The sequence below is a fragment of the Archocentrus centrarchus genome, chromosome 16, assembly GCF_007364275.1.
Source record: "Archocentrus centrarchus isolate MPI-CPG fArcCen1 chromosome 16, fArcCen1, whole genome shotgun sequence".
Classification (NCBI taxonomy): domain Eukaryota; kingdom Metazoa; phylum Chordata; class Actinopteri; order Cichliformes; family Cichlidae; genus Archocentrus; species Archocentrus centrarchus.
In genome coordinates this window covers 13,367,073-13,390,268 of record NC_044361.1, presented here as the reverse complement: position 1 = coordinate 13,390,268, position 23,196 = coordinate 13,367,073, and the positions used below count along the sequence as shown (strand labels likewise).

Here is a 23,196-nt window from a genome sequence, read left to right as displayed (position 1 = left end):
CAGACACTGAAGAAGAGAAATCACTGATTACTGGGCAACAATTTTTGGTTATTTGGTCCAAAAACACAAAAACAAAAAGGTAAAAAATTGTTTTACACCCCTCAAAGCACCAGATTCTACTTTTCATATAAATTAAAAAAAGATTCTAATGCAAATAACATCACTATAGTGTGTGATGATATGTGTGCACAGTACTGGAAATTTTTCACATAGACCCAGGCAATACATAAGAAACTATTTGCAAAGTTAGTTCAAGAAGAGTTCAGGTTTTTTTTTTTTTTGGCATCAGCCCTGTTAAAAGATGGATGTCTCTCAGGGGACTGCAATTACATATTTCATCTGGAATTATACATAAAGCAATCCATCAATCTGAATCCTTAATTCCATGTTGTCTTGAAAACGCGTCATGCCATCGCCCCAGTAATATAAGCCAAGCACTTGTTCTGTGCACAGGGGATATTTGAATAATACAGTCTATAAACTTGACATTGAGGGACAGTGACAAGACGCTAATAAATCATAGCTGCTATAGCATTAGTGGATTGTGAATGACACACTGAAAAAGCTGTAGCTGTGTAGCTCTTCTTTTACAAATCTAACCTGTACTCTAAAGTACAGAAAAAAAACAAAAACACTGTGTACGTGTGTCAGAATAAGCTACAGCAGCAGATGAGCCAGCTGCAGTGGAGGTGCTGTATTTTACACAGCACCTCCACTGCACTGGTCCCGCTTCATGAGCACTTTGCGGGGTCATCTTCTCTCAGAAATCAGCACACAAAGGTGTGTAGGTACGGTAGGTTAGTGTGCTCGGAACCATTCAAACGCTTACTTTATTGGATTAAATATTACTGAACCTTAGAATGGTTGCTGCTTATTAGGGGCGGCTGTGGCTCAGGAGGCAGCGTAGGTCATCTACTAATCGGAAGGTCGGTGGTTTGCATGCCAAAGTATCCTTGGGCACGATAATGAACCCCGAGTTGCTCCCAGTGTGTTCATCGGAGAGTGGTTATATGTGTTGATGTTAGATAGATAGAAGCATTCACATACATAATATTTAGTGCTCAGGTATAGTTGAAAAGTGCTATATGAGAACCAGTCCATTTATCATTCCTCCTCTCTTTCATATTATGATTTTTAACATGTCACTCTTCTTTTTGAAAAGCAGCGATACACATTCCATGTGCGAAGAGCAAATTATAAAATTTGCATGATATCAGAAACTCTGCCCCCAGTTACAAAGTACAGTAAAACTGGCACACATGCATACACTGTGAGAGCTTTTTGGCTTGACATGTTGCAAACATATGGAGCTGTTGGTAAATGCTGCTCATTGTCCTGTGAGGGGGGGATGATGATTGAATACATGTCAACTATAATTCTCACAGGTTGTGGCCCTGAGGTCTGCATGACCTCAAATAACGCCCAGCATTGGCTGAAACATCAGACTGAGGAGAGGAGAGGAGGAAACAAGATATGGAAACAGTATGAGGACTGAAAGAGAGATGCGCACAAAGAGGGAAAGAAAGAAACGGGCAAAGAAAGAGACACAAGTGAGTCGAAATTACTCAAATTCTGTCCAGTGGTATGGTTAAAAAAAAAAAAAAATGGTATTAAAACCGCACCAATTTGGGTGGAATATTCCCATCCAGACCCTCTTTGTCTTCTCTTCCCCACACGTGCACACACACACACACACTCCGAATACTCCTCCTCTTTCTCTTCTTTCTGTCAAAATCAAGCCTTTCTCACTCACTCAGTCTGTGTGGCCTCACTAATGGGTGTATATCTGACCATAGGTTCCATTCACAGACGATAACAGCTCAGCAGGTCACCATGGTGTTGGTGGAAAATCTGAGCCTGGAGGAGGGAGATGAGGAAGACGATTTCCTCTTGGGGATCAAGGGTTACTTCTATCCATTACCAGCGCTGCTCCACCTCAACAGAAGTTGTGTGAAGTTGGAGATTAAAGTGTGTACATGTGGATGTGTGTGAGCAGCCATCTCTGAAAGGTCACTGAAGGATGCTGAAAGCAGCACAGCAGAGACAAATCAGTCTGCACAGAAAACCACACTTTGTTGAAGCCTTTGTGGCTCACATTAAGTCTTGCGCTTCCTCAAATAATGGAATCTCATTGAGATTACAACATTTAGATGAAGAACATTTTGATTTGATAAAAAGAGTTCACACAAACTGCCTTTTAGTGAGTACAAATTGATTTATTGTCAATGCAAGGAGTGGCTTGCCTTGTATATATATAAATGTATCATGATTGATCAGCCTTTACTGTGCTTTAATTACTTGAAACAGTGACTTTATGTATTGTATATATCTTACAGTGAGGAGAAGGTTTGCGGTGTTTGGTATGATATGTGCTACAAAAACAGATTACTGTGACTTTTCCAACTTGCTTCACATATACTTCACTCTCAGCAGTCTCCAAGGTTACTGGCAACTTGTAAGGGAAAACACAACAAACCCAAACTAAGCAATACCCACAGTGTATCCACACTGTATCTGTGCAGCCACTGTACAAGCAATCGTCAGCTAAAGTGTAGCTCAAAAGTGGCTCCACAGTTACACTGTAAACCCTTAACACACAATTGCAAACTCATCTTTAGAATGCAGCCTGTTGCAGTTCAACTTAGGAGTTTTGACATAATCTCTATAAACCGCTATCTGCCTGTGAATCTGCAGAATTTCGGATTTCCATTTCTTGTTTGCTTGCCAAGGTCCAGACAAAGAGCGGTTCAGAAGACCCCTATGTTTGTAATAGCAAGGGAACAGTTTACCCTGCCCGGGATAGGGTTACCAGGGCCCCACCCTGGAGCCAGTCCTGGGGAGGGAGCTCGAGGGAGAGCGTCTGTCGGCTAGGCATTAGCCCATGGTGCTCGGCCGGGCGCAGCCCGAGGAGGTTACATGGGCCCGCCCTCCTGTAGGCCCACCACCCACAGGAGGCGTCGTAGCGGTCGGGTGCAGTGTGTGTCGGGCGGTGGCCCTGACAGACCAATCCCCGGCTATGGATACTGGCTACTGGGACATGGAATGTCACCTCTCTAGTGGGGAAGGAGCCTGAGCCAGTGCGTGAGGTTGAGAGATACCAGCTAGATATAGTTGGGCTCACCTCAACGCATGGCCTGGGCTCTGGAACCAGTCTCCTGGAGAAGGGCTGGACTCTGTTCCAGTCTGGAGTTGCCCTCGGTGAGAGGCGGCGAGTTGGGGTGGGTATTCTTGTATCCCCCCGGCTTGCTGCCTGTACGTCGGAGTTTTCACCAGGCCAATACCTGATGAAGCCAACAGGACCGCATCATCTGCAAAGAGCAGAGATGAGACTCTGAGGCCACCAAGGAAGAAGCCTTCCACCACCTGGCTACGCCTAGGACCATGGCCTCTAAGTCTGAGGCCATGGTCCTCAGCCAGAAAAGGGTGGAGTGCCCTCTCCGACTCAGGAACGAGTTCTTGCCCCAAGTGGAGGAGTTCAAGTATCTTGGGGTCTTTTTCACGAGTGAAGGGAGCGGGAGATCGACAGACGGATCGGGGCTGCTTCTGCAGTGATGTGGACGCTGCACCGGTCTGTCGTGGTGAAGAGGGAGCTTAGTGTAAAAGCGAAGCTCTCGATTTACCAGTCGATCTACGTTCCTACCCTCACCTATGGTCATGAGCTTTGGGTAGTGACCCAAAGAATAAGATCGCGAATACAAGCGGCAGAAATTAGTTTCCTTCGAAGGGTGGCTGGCCTCTCCCTTAGAGATAAGGTGAGGAGTGCGACCATCCGGGAGGGGGTCAGAGTAGAGCGGCTGCTCCTCCACATCGAAAGGAGCCAGTTGAGGTGGCTTGGGCATCTGATTAGGATGCCTCCTGGCTGCCTCTTGGGTGAGGTGTTCTGGGCATGTCCCACTGGGAGGAGGCCCCATGGTAGACCCAGGACACGCTGGAGAGATTATATCTCTTGGCTGGCCTGGGAACGCCTTGGGGTCCCTCTGCATGAGCTGGAGGAGGTGGCTGGGGAGAGGGAAGCCTGGGCTTCTCTGCTTAAGCTCCTGCCCCCGCGACCCAGCCCCGGATAAGCGGAAGAAAATGGATGGATGGATGATTTGCTTGCAGTCTGAGTGGTACTGAGCAGTCATGTCCGAACAGATTTTGGTTGGAGGTAAACAGTCAGTGTGGAGAGCAGAGAGGAGATTGCATTTGCTGATGATTTAGGGCTTCATTCAATTTTTTTTTAACAGGAACAGGAGGTCTTGGCTTACACCAGAAGCCCAAAATATATTGACTGTTGTCTCTAGAGTCTGAATGAGCTGACTAGCAGATTCCCAGATGGCAATGTCCACACAGGGAGAAGGGGTGGAGAGATGGGCAAAAAAAGAATAAATCAAGGAAATAATAATAATAATTTGACACAAAAGATCAATTACTCTGGTTTCAAACTGATAGTCAAGTGTTCCCAAATCCACAATCTATTCCTTAGTGGCCAGACTGTTTTTGACTCTCATATGGGTCAAATTCAGAGAGCAGAGACAAATGACTTCCATGCTTGTTTATACTGAAGCTAATAGCCTCAACCCTTCAGTGCCATTAAAGCCCTAATTTGCACATAGAACCTCCACTGTGTAAATCATTGTTATATAATGGTTCAAAAGCATTAACGGGTTTCACTGCACACACTTATGATCACTTAAAGTTGTTTTGTTTTGTTTTTTTGGTTCTGTTAAAACAATAATCTGACAAAATAAACCTTTTTGCCAAGATCAAAGTGGTAGTCTGAAAATGACAAAACTCTGACGTGAGCACAGCTGGCCTTCTCTGCAAATATGTCTGTATTTATTTAAAGGTAACAGTCAAATTGTAGTTTTTGAATGAGACAGTCACTGCTTGATTTTGGCCATCCTGAAATATTTCTTCATGATGGCTGATTGCATATTTGTGAAGGAGGACAAGGAAGAGCACCTCAATTGTCTTAAATTTGAGAAAATCACAGCCTAACATACAGCTCTCCAGAGAGATGCGAGGAAATCATAGACAGAAGGTTGTGACAAATTTAAGAGCAGCGACACATGGTACCAATTGGGCCTAAACTCCTTTGAGTAGCGCTCTTTGCGTCAGGGAGGACTGAGGACGAGAGCCTGACATGGTAGCCTGCTCTGTGAGTGTGTGTGTGTGTGTGTATGTGTCTGTGGGTGTGTGTGTGTGAGTGTCTATATGACTGTGTCACACCCAGCTCAATCCGTTTTGTGTGTGCCTGCACTCTATGTCTCTGACATAATCCCACCAGCCATAAAGGCCCTATGTTGACATCCAATCAGCGCCCGTTTTTGGTGGTTTTCTGATTAAGCTGTCTAGAAAGTGCTCTTCACGCCCTAAAACCACACTCTGCCACTCTGTCGATTCGAGATTGTGGTCAACCTACATTAAACTCTGAGCGTAACCGAATGTGCGGCTGGTATAAATCAGAGCTTTCAGCTTCTTTAAAACACAGCCCTAAGGCTGTTTTAATGCCAGAACGCATTGATTTCTGAACACTGAGGCTGATATAAGACTTCTGCAATAAACTCAGTGATGTCATTTGTTATGATGAGCACACTGTCAAACTGTGTATGAGCAACAAACAAGTCAAATCTGATGCATAAACATGATGAAGGAAAAAAAAAAGGCTCTGTTTACACTGTAAACAGAATATTTTTGGCATTTTAAAAAAATACAAGAAACATTTGAGAAAAGTTTCAACCTTTGAAATGGTTGTGACTGTGTAAAGGCATTAGAGTGAGAGCCAGTGGAATAACAGAATAACAGGGATGAAGCTGTTAGCAAAAATTAAAAAACAAAAAGGTTTAAACACATTACTGAAAACTGCAGGTTTATTTATTTTTTTACTAAGTTGGATGGTTGGTAGTTTGGCTCAAATTCTGCATCACCTCAGTGGTGATGAGAGATATGACTTGCCTTTACTTGAAAGAACTGGACTTGAAAGAGATGTCAGACGGGTTAATTAGCACACGCCTTCACACTAGATTTAAGAAAAGTAAGGGAAGACAGCTGACTACACTGGTTTCATCACCATGAGACGCCTGCTGCCTCTCATCCTACACTTGAAGGTAACTGGGTTGACAATTAGAAGCAGTAGAACAGTTTTACTGAAGGTTTTTTTTTCTATAATATGAGCTTGTTAAGGAGATGCACTTCAGTAAAATCATTGTTTTTGTACAGACTTGTTATTGGAGCAATGTACAGCTGCAGCAATGGATGTCTGCTCTATTCCAGATAAAAGCAATATTGTGGGAAAGTACTTTCTACATTATAAAAAAAAGAAAACTCAAAAGATGAAGTGGATTTGATTCAATACATTTTTTTCTTTTTTCTCAAAATTTGACTCTTTTTACTGACTTTACTAAGATTTAAACAAAGCTTCTGGCAACTTGAGTTATCTCGTTCGTCTGATTACAATATTCCTGTTCCAAATTTAGTGGCATGTCTACCTTCAAAACACACAGAAGCGATTGTTGAGCAAACAATAAAAGCAGCATCACCTTGAACTCAATAGCTTTCACATAAGAGGCAAACACACAAACCACTACTTTATTAAAGCACCGAGCACTTCAGCCGGATAAAGAAAGGTTATTCATGTTGTTGCAGCTGTAGTTAAGGAAAGCTGATTAAAAGCATGTTATACAGTATAGCTGAATGGGGCCTTGAGCTTCAACATCTTCAGAAAACTATTTAAAATAAAATTATTTGCCAAATATAAAGAGCAGGAGTCATTTGGTCCTGCTTCACTGCAGTTTTTCCTTGGCAAATACACAAATTTGAATCACCCCTATTGAATTTTTTTTTCTTGAGTTGGCTCCTGTAAAATCTAAGCCGCACTTTAGTCGGGCCTGGATGCAGGAGAGCTGTGTTCAGTCTCGGGCTGCCAAAAACATGAGTGACAGTTTGACATGTTTTGTAAAACATAGGCCTACAGCAAACTACAGATAAGCCCCAGAATAATTGCTCGGCATACTGTACTCCCCCATGAACTTCTGCTGTTTCCTGCCTATTGAGTCTTACAGTAGTAGACATAGAACACATTACATAGAAGGTGTGTACATGGACATTTTTTTGATATTATTGGAAATGCAAATGACAGGCAGTAGTGATGAACATTGTTACATATTAGCACAGGAAGCATGTTCAGCTGTTATTATTTGCTTGAAACAGGCCTCGCTGTCCTCGCTGTTGTATGAGTGAAATGTTCAGCAATGTGGATAAAGAAAAAAGTACAGGAAAAAAAAAAAGGCAGATAAGTGGTTATAAAAATGTCAGGACTTTGATTTATTCTTCTGAGTACCTGGTGATTTCAGAAAAGCTGTGTGACAAAAATAAAACCAACTGCCTCATTGAGGCTGTGTCATATGCTCTGCGCTGTGATAGCTCTACAGCCACTTCCAGGAGTCTGTAAGTCATTACGTGGCTCCTTGTTTAAATAAATACTTGAGCAAATGAGCTTGCACAATTTTTTTTTTTTTTTAAAGAGTGCAGGACTCATTTGGACCCAAAACATGCATGGCCTCTGTGACAATGATGTCGCTCACTGACCGGTAAAGTCAGGGGTGGAGCTTGGAAACTGCGTGTTTTTACTCCACCATACATAAACAATGCAGGTCTGCTGGAGGGTTCCTACCACAGGCCTCATTTGTATTCATCACTCCGGCTCAGAGAAAGTGAGGTTTATAAAAAGGAATCTTTGGAATACATTTCAGTGTTGGTGCAAAATGTATATGTTACAATTATGACCTAAATCTTTGCTGACAATATTTCCAAGTTCATTCACACAAATTATGCTTTGTCTTGAATTACTTTCTTGCCCTCTATTTACTTTTAAATCTCTTTCCTATGAAGATCCCACCTTTATAACACTAAAATACCGAATCACAGGAGCACCCGTTTAACACCTATGTTTTAGTTAAACGTGAACAGCCCTGACATCGCATTACAGGACAGGTCAGGTTTAAAAGTTTCTCAGACCAACTAGAACTGAGGAAGACTTATTTCTGGTAATAGTCAACTCAGTGCAGGAACAATTACTGTGGTGCGGCACTTTGACGTTGCTTTGTGGGATTAAATTGTCTTGTGGTAATGTCTTCTGGATGTAACTAAAAGATCTTAGTCACAGTGTGAATTCATACAGAAAAAAAAATGTGCTTTCAACATTCATAGGCCAGAAATTAATGCTCTAAAGCAGCCCTGTTTCTTTTGTTCTGGTGGGATTTTAAGAAAGAGATATTTGTTGCCCATAAAAGAACTTTTATCCCTACAGTTTATCTGGAATTTGTGTAAACCTGTGGTTTTGACTTGAGAATGGCAACATACAGCCCTTTTGTTTCCCAACTTTTGACTTTTCCAGGTAATCAACACTATGACGGTGGCGAACGCTGACTGACTCATGGCCACATGAGTACCATGAGTCCTGATTTTTTTTTTTTTTGGATAATCCCTTTAGGTTTGAGAGGAGCTACTGTACAGTTCAGATCCCTGGCTCTGGGTTCTGCATTGCACAGCACTACCTGCTGGTGAAATGTATGAACTGCATGAAACGACTGAAAATCTGTAACATCCAAAGTGCAGCTAACACGTGCTTATGTATGTCTTATAAACACGACTCTGTGAATTCTTATTATGCTTCAAATGAAACTTTTACTGTCCAGCTTCTCCTATTATTTTTGTTTTTGTTTTTTTTAATTGCATTTATGTATATATTTTTTTAATATTTACAGACCTTCGTCTTAATTGTGCCTCCCGTGGTATCATTAATGCAAAGCTCAGCATTGACATTTGAGCTGTTCCAGTTTTCATATTATGCAGCCTCAAGTTGTAATATAAAATGAATGGGGGCATATTCAGCCAGCTTCTCTCTCTCCCGCTCTCTCTTCCCCCATCTCCTCCTCCGTCCCTCCTCCTTACAACCCCCCCAAACCTCCCCCTCCTATAAAAACAACACGCCAATCTGTTGCCCGGTAAAAGGGGTTTGGGAGCCGCAGGAGCCATAAAGGAGGGTCCACACACACACATGCACACACGCACATACACACATACACACACATCCGTCTGGAAGGAATTAGACAGCTGAAACAGCGGCAGAGAGACTTTTTGGCCACTTCTGTGCGCTCTGTGTAACCTGGATGCTTGGGGAAACTATAGAAAACCTTACCTTAACGCCCCTTAAGAGCGCAAAATACAAAATCTCTGGCTCATATTATATTACTGTTTGCTGAATCTTTTTTTTTTTTTTTTTTTTTAAACTTGTGAATGTGACTGAAGCTGCCAACTTGATGGCTTTATCTTAACTTTTTTATTATTATTTTTTTTTAAGTATGAATGAAACAGAAGTTGATGGAGAAGAATATTTATCATATTTTTATAGTCTACGTTTTATTTATACTTTTTTATATGAATGAAGCCAAAGCTGACTGACATGATGTTTGCTTTCATACACCAAAGATGCGTGTGATCCGTATGGAGCGACTGCAGACAAACTTTTAAAAGTTAGAGAAGACAAGCAGTCCCGGTTGTTTTGGAAGCATCCAACTGAGCACACATAAAAGGACGCGCACGATTTTTTTCTTTTTTTTTTTTTTTAAAAAATTAGGCTTATGAGGACCATTTTAAGTGGATTCATGAGAGTCATTACTGCCCAAGCTCTCTGTCAACTTTTTGTCTTTGTGGATCGGTACCAGAGTCCCCGAAGTTAGACGCATCTTTTACTGGGACGAATAAGAGGACAGCAGCTGCTTCAAGGTAGGTGGCCAGTGATCATTTGGTCTGGCGATCATGCTGCATGCTGACAGACCACCAAGCCCCAAATATTTCACCACAAGCCAGTCATTCATTCATAAAGTGGTTTAGAAAATAATTAAGCGCACTTTTGTATGTGTGTGCGCGCGTTCCAAAAACTCTTGCAAACTGCATGCATATGGAGCTTCTTTTTTTTTTTCTTCAAGATTTATAATTACGACTGTGTTCAGTATCTTCAATATGTTTTTGCTCCACAAAGTCAGTGATGCTACAAGTTGGGAGCCTCAGCAGCAGCAGCAGCAAGTAGTGCTGAACACGCTGGTAGCGCCTCCTGAAAGTTTTAAAGTGAGACGCACTCGTTTTCTGTTGTAGTTAAAATATTATGAGACTACAAAATATGTGTCTGAAAAGTTTAATATAGCCAAAGATGCCAAGCACTTATCTTCTACTCAATCAAATTACTGACTAGTCTTTGTTAAAATAGTGACGCCTGCCTGAGAATAATCGCGCTGGTGACGTTACAAGCCATACGTCATTCTTTGAGATTTGTAAGCCAATGAGAGGACTGAATGGGGACTGATTCAGCGTGGCTTACGGTAGGCGCGCGTAATTTGACGCCCAGTGTGGAGGACTAACATTTGCATGCATGTGAATAGCTTCTTGACCAGCCTTCACATTTTGGCTAACACTTTAGTCATTGTTGATATTCATGTTCTGTGAGCAGTGGTAGTAGGCACTTGCCTTGCTGAAGAAAGCTTAGCAGTTCATTCAGTCCCTCCTTAACTTTAATACAAAACCAAAAGCTCATGTTAGGGATCACACAGACCCTGCACCTAACAGCATTGTTGTCTCCTTACACACCCACAACACACCACACACCACACGTACACACAAATGCAAATGAGCATCTGTCACACTCCCATGACATATTCTCTTTCTTCATCCACCAACTGAGTGTGCAGATACCACTGCTGACTCCCACTGTGTTCCCCACACAAGGAAAGCCATCTGTGAGTTAGATGGTTATTAGATAACTGAATTTTCCTGACATTTGTCCAAAATGTGCGATGTATAACTTTTCAACCTACAAGTAGAATCTCCTCCTTGCTGACCTGGATTATCTTTTTATTTTACTCATTTTACTTGCATTGTACTGGTCACACAATGAACCCTGAATCTGTGATGATATACTGTACTTATATATACTTGTAAGAATATCAGTGATGTGTATCTTTTAAGGAAATATCTCCTGGATGACTTATGTATGAGCCTTTAAACTGGCTTACCTATTAATCTGTGTTCACCTTTGACTTAGTTTGCAGTGAAAATGTAAACTTCAGATAAATACACACTACATACTCTCTGTATATTTGGGGCATGTGTGGACCTTATGTCCATGTCACCATGTATTCACACTAATACCCATGTGGTGTTCCTAATCTCAACCCTCCAGGGAGTTACTCTGCTGAGTGCAGGACTCAGTGTACAATGAGGAGGACAATATGACTTCAGTGCTAAGTGAAATACTCAGTGAATGTCACAGTCGTCTGCTATAGATGGTAATGCCAAAGAAGTTGTTTAAAAGTACCTTTTTTGAAGTCTGAGACTCATATAATGCACTGTAAACTCATCAGTGCTCCAGAGCGTACTCCCACACAGCATACAGAGCAGTTTACTACTGAAGAGAGGAAGCCTTTCCATGGCTGGCCTCCATTAAGGCTCACAACAAGTCTCACGTGTCATTACTGCTCTCAGCAAGGGTCCCTTAGTATAAAGGGCCGTGGGGCTGAGCTTAGAGACACAGCCCCTCCCAAACACCACCACTTAACTGATCTACTCTGTGTTAATACCACAGTTTTTTCCAGGTTCCTTTGGTATATACGCAGTAAAGCAGCACTGCAGCCAGCCAGTAAAAGTGAAAATTTGGATGTCAGTGAAGGTTTTGGGTAGAATTCTCACTGCCTCATGCTGAGTCACGCAGAGTATCACAGGGAGGGTTGATGCCAGTGCTAATTCATATATCCAGGAGTTGGAGCGTACCATAAAGTAACAAAGGCCCCTCACAAAGTAAACTGCTGGAGCAGCTTACAGCATGACTCTTGTGAATGCTATTTACAGTTGCTTCTTGTGGAAAGATGAGTGTCATAAAAGGACAACAATTCTCGTGAATCTTACTCTGACTCTTTCTTCCTTAATAATTATAAACCTCTTTTTAGTCATCTACTTATTGGATGTGATTATGCCTCTGTTATCTTTTAGCCACATTTGGCAGCAGTTTTAAAGAGTGCTATGAATAGAATCACATGCAGGGAAAGGTGTTTATTTTGGAGCGCTGCTGATAAATGCCTGTTGCCAATCTAATAAGAGAAGTGTTAGATCACTGGATGACACAGAAAGACATGCTGGATTTGCAAAAGAAGCGTATTCATTTATTTATTTGTTTATTTTTTTCACACAAAGAAGTTACTTTAGAAGGAGGAATTCCATACTCAACCACATCTGCACGTTGGTCTCTTGGAGTCTGCCGCAGTGATGTAAGTCCCGTGCCTCAGTTGGCAGTGAACAGATCCAAGTCCAGCACCATGCCTGCAATGTCCTGGCCCCACCCCGCTTTCGATGTGTGCCATCCATTCATCTCTGAGCAGCTTCCACCCAACTTCACCTCCTCCACTTTCCTTCCTACTACATGGATGAATCAAAGGGAGAAGACACGCCAAAATACCAAAAGGCATAGTTTGGCTTTGAAATAGGGAACAGATTTGCCCCGTCGTTGTATTAAATCATGTACACAACAACAGCTGTTGTGGTAACTGGATGAGATGTTGAATGCATGATGAAGAAACAGCTGGAGGTGCAGTAATGCGAAACAGTCTATGGGATGTCACAGCCTTTTACTGCTTTTCAGTTTTAGGCTTATCACACCTGATTCTAATAGCACACAGAAAGAGACGAGAAAAAGGAGCCTTCTTACTAAATTAACATAATAAATAGACATGAAGCAGCAGTCCAGCCTTAAATGTGTTAAGTATGTCGAGCCTAAAGATTGCAGCCAACTCTCAAGTCTTTCCTAGCCGCTCCCTCTCCTCTGCCTCGTCATCTTCTCAGGAAGACGCGAGCCTTTGCTGAATGCTGCTACGACCGTCAGGAGAGCCAGTTCCACATTTAATGCTTTTACAATGCACCACGGCCTTTTCTAGCCCTGCACAGCTCATACACAGACTGACACACACATACTGACAACCCAGTGCACACATAAAATCATTATCCAGGCAGTACATCTTTCCAATTTTACATAAGTGCATTTTTTTTTTCTTGGAAGTGCTCACTGCACTTGAGGTTTCAAAGGTGTGTATATCTCAGCAGGTCTGGTTTTTCGATACTAAAAGAACATAAAATGTGTTTAATATTTCTTCAGTGGATCAAGAGGCTCTTCGCAAAAACCAAAAATACCATTAATCTATATTTATTAGCCCATATCTATCTAGGCTTCGTTGAACATTTTCATGAATAATACCCTGAAAATTGTTCAATTAGAGCCCTTCCTTAACAATAACCGTGATTCATGTCTTAAGCACCAGCCACAAGTGTCAGCTTGGCCTGGAACATATAAAGTTTGATTTGTTATTAGCACTCATCCAGCCAGAGCTGCTGATTTGTGAATGTTACGCTTGTAGCCAGTGACTGCTGAGCCACACTAACATAAAGATGTAAGCTTTATGTTATCTCAGCTCCATAAAGACCAGCAGGCTGTCTTTTTTGGCTCTGCTTCACTATCACACTCTGGGCATAAAGTAATCACACACACACATTCATGCAAACTCATGCAGAAATATGGTTATAGTGTATGAAAACACACACACACACACAGTCTGGTGAGCCTTGTCATAATTTACGCTTCTATCACAGTCCTTGAGCTGGAACCCTGCTGATAGAGATTCAACTGCTCTCATGTGAGTTTAGTCAAACCATCTCTTTCTCCACACACACACACACACACACACATACACACACACACACACACACACACACACACACACACACACACACACACACACACACACACAGACACACACACACACACACACACACACACACGTCATGCTGTGTACACATGCATACATAGTATTGTTAGTGGATACATTTGTGCAGAGGTACACGTGGCATTCACATTAACCCACATAAGCAGCCTAAACTGTAAATCTGACAGCGATCCACTGATGTAACATGCATGCAGTTTATCACAAAATGCAGTGACTCTCCTGACTACTTAACAACCCAAACGTGCCCCTTATTTCACTGCTCACGAGAAATGCTCAAACTGATTCAGCATCAGTTATTTGTAGCCCAAAGGAATGACCAAATTTACAGTATTGTTCAAAAATCTCAAGTCAGCCCCTCATTTCCAGATAGTTTGATGAAAAAATGGGAAATAGGTGCATTGATTTATTGAAACATGCAAACATGAATGGAAATGCTGTACATGAAGCAAAAACAGAGTTTGTACAGTTCTAACCACCCTGAAAGTCAATATTTGCCCTGACCACCTTCAGGACAGCCTGAACTCTCTTAGGCAGCTTTCTTGTAATTTCTTTAACCTCCTAAGACCCTATGTCCACATATGGGGACATTTCATTTTGGCTTTGCTGCACCTTATACTTTATTCTGCTCAAAAGTGTTTTATACTTTGTTAAGCCATGTTGACATTGTTGTGTTATGCTGTAAAATAAACCCATTGACCCCATCTGACGACGTTTTGTTTTACAGAGATATGTAACAACCGCGTAACAAAATATAACTTCTTGTTCAAAGAGGAAGCTTTATAAAAAAAATCAGGTCAATGGCATCACAAATATCAAGGAGAAATTAAAACTGCATTGGAAATAGGAGCTCAGATCTCAGGAGGTTAAATAGTCTTCAGGAATAGTTCTCCAGGTTTCTTGAAGGACTTTCAAAGCTCTTCTTTGGATGTTTGCTGCCCTTTGTTCTGTTCTCTGTTGAGATGATCCCACTCTGCTTCAATAATGTTGAGGTCCAGGCTCTGGGGAGGCCAATCCATGACTGATAGTGTTCCACTGTGTGTTTTTCTACCCAGGTCTGCTTTTACTGTATTGGTTGTTTGGAATCATTGGCATGTTGAAAAATGAAGCAAATCAGAAGCTTTCATGATAGTGTAACGTGGTGAATTGTGAACAGAAATGTTTGGTGACCATACTTGTGCAGTTTCCTCAAAATTTTTAAGGGTACACTGCACACCATGCAGCTAATGGCTCTTTGGGATTCACTTTGTTGGGCCAAAAATACTATTTTATGCAGCCGATATCCAAAGAAAAACTTTGAAAGACCTTCAGAAAGCCTGGAGAACTATTGCTCAGGACCACTTTAAAAATACAAGAAAATCTGGCTCCATGGAAACAAAACATACCATTAGAGTTACTCAGTGGCGCCACCCTGGTGGTACTGAGTGAAATGTCTTCAGACTTATTGGATGGATTGCCATCAAAATTTGTGCATAAGTGTGCACATTTAGTACAGAATAAACTGGTCAGAATTTTGATTTAGCAAATTAAAAGAGTGGATGGATGGAAACTGTAGAAGGTCAGTATGCTGCTTCGTTCAGAAACAGAGGAAGTGCAGGCACGGTCTCTAGTTTCTGTTATAGGTAAATGCCTTGTTCATTGGTACTTGGGCACTTACACACTAATTTTCCTAATTCATATTTTAAAATAAAACAAACAAACACAAATCCAATGACATTCCTCTATGTCTACTTTTCATAGAGATTTGTTAGGGATTGCTGTCATCCCTAACAAATCCAGAAAACTATAATGTGATTCCAAATAAAGCCAGATGCACTTTTTCCAAGGATCCGGTTTTGCTAGGTGAGACTAATCCATCCACTCATTTTCTTTAGTCTTCACTTCATTTATCTACTAACTCACTAATGTGCATCCACGCAAGACTCAACATTATTGTAATGTTATCTCTGAAAGAGAGCCCGTGGGAGTTTCACTCAGGAGACTGTTAATAACGTCAGCAGGAGACTGCTCACGCTTCCAGCCCAAGGTCATTATAGGGTTGGCCACACACACACACACACACACACACACACACACACACACACACACACACACACACACACACACACACAAGGACATCATGACGAGATTCTACCCCTCACAAATGCCAAGATGTAACAACAAACAGAAAACTGGGGTGATATCATTAACATGTGTTAATGACACCCTCAGCTTGCACAGATACATGCTGTGGACCAATACACACAGATACGCATACACACTAACCCAAAGTGACTTCATTTACATCATCCATATGTGGATGACACCTCCACTGTCACAGATACAGCTCTGATTAAAAGGCGTTATCTCAAAGGCAACTGGCCAGAGTTTGGCCTCACTTTTAGTCTGCAGTTAATCTGTCTGCAGTCTGAGCTAATTGTCAGTCTGACCTCTGCACTGCACTACACACCCAAAATGGTGTATGAGAAGCTGCAAAGACCAGAGCATTGTAACCAGCAGCAATGGCTGAATTGGTTACGTTTACCTGTAAAGAGGGAACAGCCTAGATGTCATGCCTGGATGGTGGATTTCATTTCACAGTTTGGATTTCTACTTTCATTCCAAAGATTAAAGCAGAGCAAACATATATTCTTAAAGTGCAGATCATAAACAGAAAGTCAGCACTGAGGAGGGTTTCTGTCCTCATTGTCTTCAGTGCTTTTCTCAAGTTTTATTTTATTTTATTAAAGTCCAGTAGATGAAACAAAAAGTGAAAATTCTGAGCTGAATTTATCACTTTGTGTCAGATGTGATGGGCTTGTAAGCTGACAATGAAGTGCCCCAAACATCATGTTTTGTTGGCACATTTTTGCATAGTCCTAAGCAGTGGCTGAGTTCAAACAAAGGTAAGACATGGAGACAGGGTGGAAGAGTTTATTCTTGACTACTGTATATATACTTGTTATGAAGCATTATACACATTCTTACTCACATGCACATACACAAGCTGAAGGAGGCCAAAATTAAAAATGTCGTTTTTTTGTTTTGTTTTGTTTTTTGTTTGTTTTACAGACACACAAATGCACACATGCACGCACACACACAGTCTCTCTCTGCATTGGTGCAATAAGATTTTATATGTGCATTTCTGTGTATGTCTGTGCGTGTCAGGGGTCTTGTAAAAGATGGCCTGGTGTTAAAACCTTTGCCACATGCCGGAGGAGGTCTGCTACACTGGTCGTGACTTTCTCATCCAACAATCAAATGAACAAAGCATTATGTCTGAGCCAAAGGGTGTGTTTGTGTGTATTCTTCTCTGCAAGCACAGCCTCCCGCTCCCTGTTTCTACTACTCCCTCAGTGTCTTTTGCTTTCATTTTCCTTTGGATGGATGGATGGATGGATGGATGACACAGCCACTTTTCAGCTACTTTAACCAACTTTCTTATCCTCACCTTCTCTCTTGTGGCTTCTCCTGTATCTTTCCCATACTGTCTTTATTTTGCTCTGTATATGTTTTTTTCCTCTCTTTTTTTCATCCCCTCCCTTTATCTGTCATGTGATTAGGTGTGGTCCAAAGATCTCCAAAGCATGTTCACAAACATCACTCAGCTTTGTGACCATGTTATTGGTGTTCTGATGTATGTATTTCCCTCGATTTGATTAAATCTGCAAGCGTGACATCGCGTACATGGTGTTACAAACTCTGTTTTTGGCAAGAGTCACTCACTGTTCCGAATAGTATTGCATGCACCTTAATCTTAATATTGAAAAAAAAAAAAAACTGACTTGGAGACCAAAGCAGCATACTTAGCCCGTCAAAAGTCAAAGGTCTTTTCTCTGTGCTTGCTGGACATTTCTCTCTTTGAATCTATTTAATGGAAGTCATTTTCCTGTAACGCTCTCTGTACAAAGATGCAGACAGAAAGAAGCACACGTGCAGCATTAGAAAGCTCTTGTCTTCTTCTTCCCATAAAGATATAAACAGATGACATCACAGGGTGGTCCGCTCAGCGTTGAGTCAAAATGAGCCATGCTGACTGGGTCTCCGTTGGTCTGTTAAACAGATGGCGGTAGCAACATAATGAGAGCTGGAAACAAACTTCAGGAGATTGTGCAAAAGCATTGGTCCTCTCATAAAAACACCAAATAATCTTTTATGTTCTAGGTCAGAGTTTGTCATATTTGGTCTCTGACCTTTGAAATGCATCTCATTTCAAAACAATAATTTTCATTACAAAAAACAAAAACAAAAAAACATTGCTTAGTGCTTGGACCTTGATGGGTGGCAGAGGCAGCCAACCTGTTGGTTAATTAGGTCAAGAAATCTTGTAATGTGCGGCCACCCACACTAAAGGAGAGTTGGAACAATCGGCTACTCACAACTGTCTGACATTCAGGGGGATTTGGGGGAGGGGTAGAGGTAGGGAGAGAGATGGGGATGGGGATGGAGATGGGGATGGGGGAGGTAAAAAAAAAAAAAAAGGAGAAACTTTACTGCAGTCGCTTCCTGTTTTTGTTGTGTCAAAACGTAAAAGCTGTTGTGTGCCATTGAAAAGCATGGTGAAAATGTTTCTAATGCCATTATTAAAGTGATCGTATCCTGATGCTCTGAATTTATGTAAAGATAAACACTTCATTTTCTCTGCACATTTGCTTATTTCTTATACTAGGATATTTCCAGGAGGGCACTTTCTTCTTATGTTCAATTGTACTAAAACTGGAGGATGAAAGATGGCAAACTTTTCACTACCTGTTGATTCACCATAACATTTTTTAAACAACTGTTACTAAATGTAATCCTTTTCTTTTGTCCATAGATGAAGTGTCAAAGAGTCCTCACTTACCTGAGGATATTTGGGACCACCATGTTCGGCGTGTCTCTCCTGGTGGGCATCTCTACAGCCTATATCATGGGCTACCAGTTTTTCACTACATCCCAAAATCACCTGTCCTTTGGCCTGTATGGTGCCATTCTGGTTGTTCACCTCATTATCCAGAGCCTCTTTGCACTCTTAGAACACCGCAATATGCGGCGCTCCTTAGAGACTCCAATCAAACTGAACAAGTCCTTGGCGTTGTGCATTGCTGCGTATCAAGAGGACCCCAACTACCTTAGGAAATGCCTTGTGTCAGTGAAGAGGCTGACATATCCAGGGATCAAAGTGATCATGGTGATCGATGGAAATTCAGATGATGACTTGTACATGATGGAGATTTTTAAGGAGGTCATGGGATCGGACAGATCGGCCACGTACGTGTGGAGGAGTAACTTTCACAATAGAGGACCCGAGGAGACGGATGAGAGCTACGCTGAGAGCCTTCAGCAAGTGTCCAGGATTGTGCTGAACAACAAATGTGTGTGCATCATGCAGAAGTGGGGAGGGAAGAGAGAGGTCATGTATACAGCCTTCAAAGCACTGGGGAGGAGCGTGGATTACGTGCAGGTAAGGCTGCGTAACTAAATTGGTTAAAATCAGTTAATGTAGGTCACGGGGAAAAAAAAATCATAACCCTTTACATGTAAATGAAAATAATGAAACATGAGGTGTTATATTACGGTGTGCCTGTGTATCTTTGTAGACAACATGCACACACACAGAGCTGACATCTGAAGTAGGGCATAGTGTAAGCTGAGGGAGATGCAAACTAGGCAAACATAAGCTGATGATGGAGTGAAAGGGAATCGAAAGAGAGATGGCTGGAAAGAGAAGAGGGAAGGCTATGCCAAGCCAGATATGGGGTCCACAAAGAGTCTTTTGTTTTGCTTTTTAGCATGCACATAGTGTTGTGAAGTGTGGCGTGAAGAAGGGCAGCAGTGGCTAATGTCTAAGTGTAATAACAGATCTGTTTCACAGGGTGTTACATCATCTACATATTTGTATCAAAGAAAAGTGACATTCAGTATGTGTTTGTCTGCTGTTCAGAAATTTTAACTTGACTAACACAGACCTAAGACCTAAAAGCTATAGATTTGGGGAAACTGAATTCAATTGTGTGTTTGGCTTAGCTACATTGTGTTGGTGTGGCTTAAAGAATAAACTGTGGCTCGAAACATTAACTGCTTGGCAAAGCAGCATCCTGCAGGCAGTGATTGTTAAAAGTAATATGGGCTCTTGTGGAGGTATATAGTATGGCCATATTCAAGAGCATAAAAGTAATTACTAATAAATGCACCCTTGCTTGCTTCAGCACACAAAAGGGTTTTGATGCTCCGGAGTGACTTTGCCTAGTAGAATCAGTAGCCAATAGTGGCAAATGTGAACTAAACTTATCAACATCACAATGTAACTCACTTCTTTGCCACTTGCAGCCACAATGCCCCTCTTTAAAACTGCATTTACCTAAAGAATAAAATACATTTGAAGGCTGGTGAGGTAACATGTGTAATGTGGGTTGAACACGACTCCACACCTTTTCCTGAACCTCCTTTTTAATGCTAAACAGTGCATGAAAGGTACTTTCCAGTGACACTGTTTTTCTTTCCATGAGTAACTGATTGGGTATGTTGAACTACACAGAATAATCTGTATAGGCATGCCATAGGACTTTCTCCATTTTTAGTTTGCTTCACAGTTCAGCAGATGTGTTGTTATTACGTTCAGAAACCCAAGGCTAAATCAAAAATTCTCGTCTTCAGATTTATGTATAAATCACAACTGCTGAGTATCAGCATATCATTTTTGTTCAGTAATGTTCAGTGGTTGGTGTTAGAAAAAGCATTAAAGAGTGAGGCTCAACTCATGCTTTGTTCCTGTAACAGCTTTAAAATGATTCAATGGGTCGACATAACAAAGAAGGAGACTTTGAGAATATGAACTCAGAGCTATAATGTTGTCTAACACCTGCAGCTGGCTTCATCCTGCCAGAAACCATTTATTTAACAAAAGGTTCAATAGACCTTACTGCAGCATTGCCAGCAGTCATGCCAATTCTCTAAAACCTTAGGAATAGGAGGGACAGTGTTGCATGCCTTTTCACTCTCATCAGGCTCTGCCTGTAACAGATGTATTTTGTTAAACGGATTGAGCTCTAGGTTTGTTTTCATCACCTGATTTTGTTGGTCAGGAAAATTACCATTTATAGAAGAAAATGCAGAGAGCAAAAAAAACTATAGCGGGTGGCGATCAAAGTTGAAAGCAGCTACTCTGATCTTTCTTGGTGGGGATTATTATTATTCAGACCATGTATGTGTTTTGTTGGATGCATGATTATCTTTCTTATTATCTATTATCTCTTTATCTTTCTTTTGTTCTATGTACTTAATTTCATTTTAATCTCACATGAATGCTTTTGCATCTCAAAATTTTGCACTGCTTTTTGTCTCTCCAAGCACAATTTGATGCTTATCTTGGCTAAGCATTAATAAGCCAATATGCCACATTGACGGGTGGAGGAGATGTGTGGGGAAGATGTGTGGGGAAAAGACCTGATCATATAGAATTTTTTTTTTCTTGCTTCATCTTAATTTAGGGGTATGTCAAACACAGAAGACATCTTATTTGGGATTTTCTTCCACGTGTTGCTAAAACAAAGTTAATCCGCTGTTTAATATTTGTTTTTTTGTAGGTATGTGATTCTGACACCATGCTGGACCCAGCATCATCAGTGGAGATGGTGAAGGTTTTGGAGGAAGACCCTATGGTAGGAGGAGTTGGAGGAGATGTACAGGTAGACTGTCAAAACGTTCTTGCTGCAAGGGGCAAATTTTGTGAAATTTGAGTATTTAACATTAGACATGCACATTTTATATACTGTTTTTTTTTTTTTTTAACTTTTTAACTTTTTCTCTTTGTTTTTCAACCTTCCCATAGATCTTAAATAAATATGAGTCGTGGATCTCCTTCCTGAGCAGTGTTCGGTACTGGATGGCCTTCAACATTGAGCGGGCTTGCCAGTCTTACTTCGGCTGCGTTCAATGCATTAGCGGGCCTTTAGGAATGTACCGGAACTCCCTTCTGCATGAGTTCCTTGAGGACTGGTACAATCAGACCTTCATGGGATCCCACTGCAGTTTTGGAGATGACCGCCATCTCACGAACAGAGTTCTCAGCCTCGGGTATGCAACCAAATACACTGCACGGTCAAAGTGCCTGACAGAGACACCAATCACATATCTGCGGTGGCTCAATCAGCAGACTAGATGGAGTAAGTCATATTTCAGAGAATGGCTCTACAACTCCATGTGGTTCCATAAACACCATCTATGGATGACTTATGAGGCTGTGATCACTGGCTTCTTCCCATTTTTTCTCATCGCCACTGCGATCCAACTCTTCTACCAAGGAAGGCTCTGGAATATTCTCTTGTTTCTACTCATTGTGCAAGCAGTGGCACTGATTAAGTCATCATTTGCTAGCTGCCTCAGAGGTAACATTGTCATGGTGTTCATGTCATTCTATTCTGTACTGTATATGTCTAGCCTGTTGCCAGCCAAAATGTTTGCAATAGCAACAATCAACAAGTCCGGATGGGGGACCTCTGGGAGGAAGACAATAGTGGTGAACTTCCTCGGTCTGATTCCAATATCTGTATGGTTCACCATCCTTTTCATTGGGATTATATACACAGTAATACAACAGACTAGAAAACCCTTCCCCGAAACAGAAATCATTATTCTGATAATAGGGGCGGTGGTCTATGCAAGTTACTGGGTCATACTATTGACATTATATGCAGTGCTCATAAGTAAATGTGGGAAACGGAAGAAGGAAACACACTATGATATGGTGCTGGATGTGTGACTTCCAGACTGCAGTCCTCATTTACCACTGAAACCTTGAGTTGCTTTCACACACCATCTTGTTGCTATACAAGTGTTTCTTAGTTACAGAGCAGCTCTGGAGGCAAAGTGAGATCAACTAAAATGAACAAAGAATCAGAGTTTTTTTTTTTTTCAAACTTGAATGGCAAAACCATCTAAACACCAGTGACTGTGACCATGGCATCCATGATCCCGGTACATCCTCACACTAGCCATTTGGCACACTTTAAAAAAAAGTTTAGCTGAAGATCAACTAGTTTAGGCTAATTAGCTAATTTGGATAGCTCAGAATGGCAAGATTACGTATATTGCATTTGGCAGCAAGAGCGCTAGGCTTTACAATATTAGCTACCTCTTACCCTTGTCATTTTCGCTGGGCTTCATCTAATATTAGCAACTAAGCCAATGAAACTGGATTTTTAGCTTGGATTTTTGTGGATTTTGAACTGGGATTTAACTTGTTCAGTAAGAATATTTTACCTCCAGAGCACAGTCTGTCCAGTAAATGTTTTTTTTTTTTTAAACTCAAACTAAAGAACAATCTTTGTGTTTCCCTACCAAATGAAAGCATAAAGACAGCCAGTTTGTCTCCACTGTCAAAGAACTGAACAGCATCGACAAAGAAATTACGTCCATAGTGACATAAAGGTGT

The 23,196-nt window shown here is 41.4% G+C and overlaps 1 protein-coding gene across 2 annotated transcripts; it reads left to right on the top strand.

Moving 5' to 3' along the window:
- Nucleotides 1-9,668: 9,668 nt before the first annotated feature.
- Nucleotides 9,669-22,655, top strand: has2 (hyaluronan synthase 2). 2 transcript variants are annotated; one of them, XM_030750192.1, is made up of 4 exons: nucleotides 9,669-9,768; nucleotides 18,601-19,227; nucleotides 21,350-21,424; nucleotides 21,595-22,655. In XM_030750192.1, the coding sequence occupies exons 2-4, from the start codon at nucleotides 18,601-18,603 to the stop codon at nucleotides 22,522-22,524; spliced, it is 1,632 nt and encodes a 543-aa protein (XP_030606052.1). In that variant the 5' UTR covers nucleotides 9,669-9,768; the 3' UTR covers nucleotides 22,525-22,655. The 2 variants fall into 2 exon arrangements, with proteins under 2 accessions (XP_030606052.1, XP_030606051.1); XM_030750191.1 differs by having other exon boundaries at nucleotides 21,350-21,451.
- The last annotated feature ends 541 nt before the right edge of the window (nucleotides 22,656-23,196 follow it).

Coding starts and splice junctions, on each gene's coding strand:
- has2 (XM_030750191.1), top strand. CDS start 18,601: ATGAAGTGTCAAAGAGTCCTCACTTACCTGAGGATATTTGGGACCACC. Junction 19,228..21,349: donor GGAGCGTGGATTACGTGCAG/GTAAGGCTGCGT, acceptor GTTTTTTTGTAG/GTATGTGATTCTGACACCAT. Junction 21,452..21,594: donor GAGTTGGAGGAGATGTACAG/GTAGACTGTCAA, acceptor ACCTTCCCATAG/ATCTTAAATAAATATGAGTC.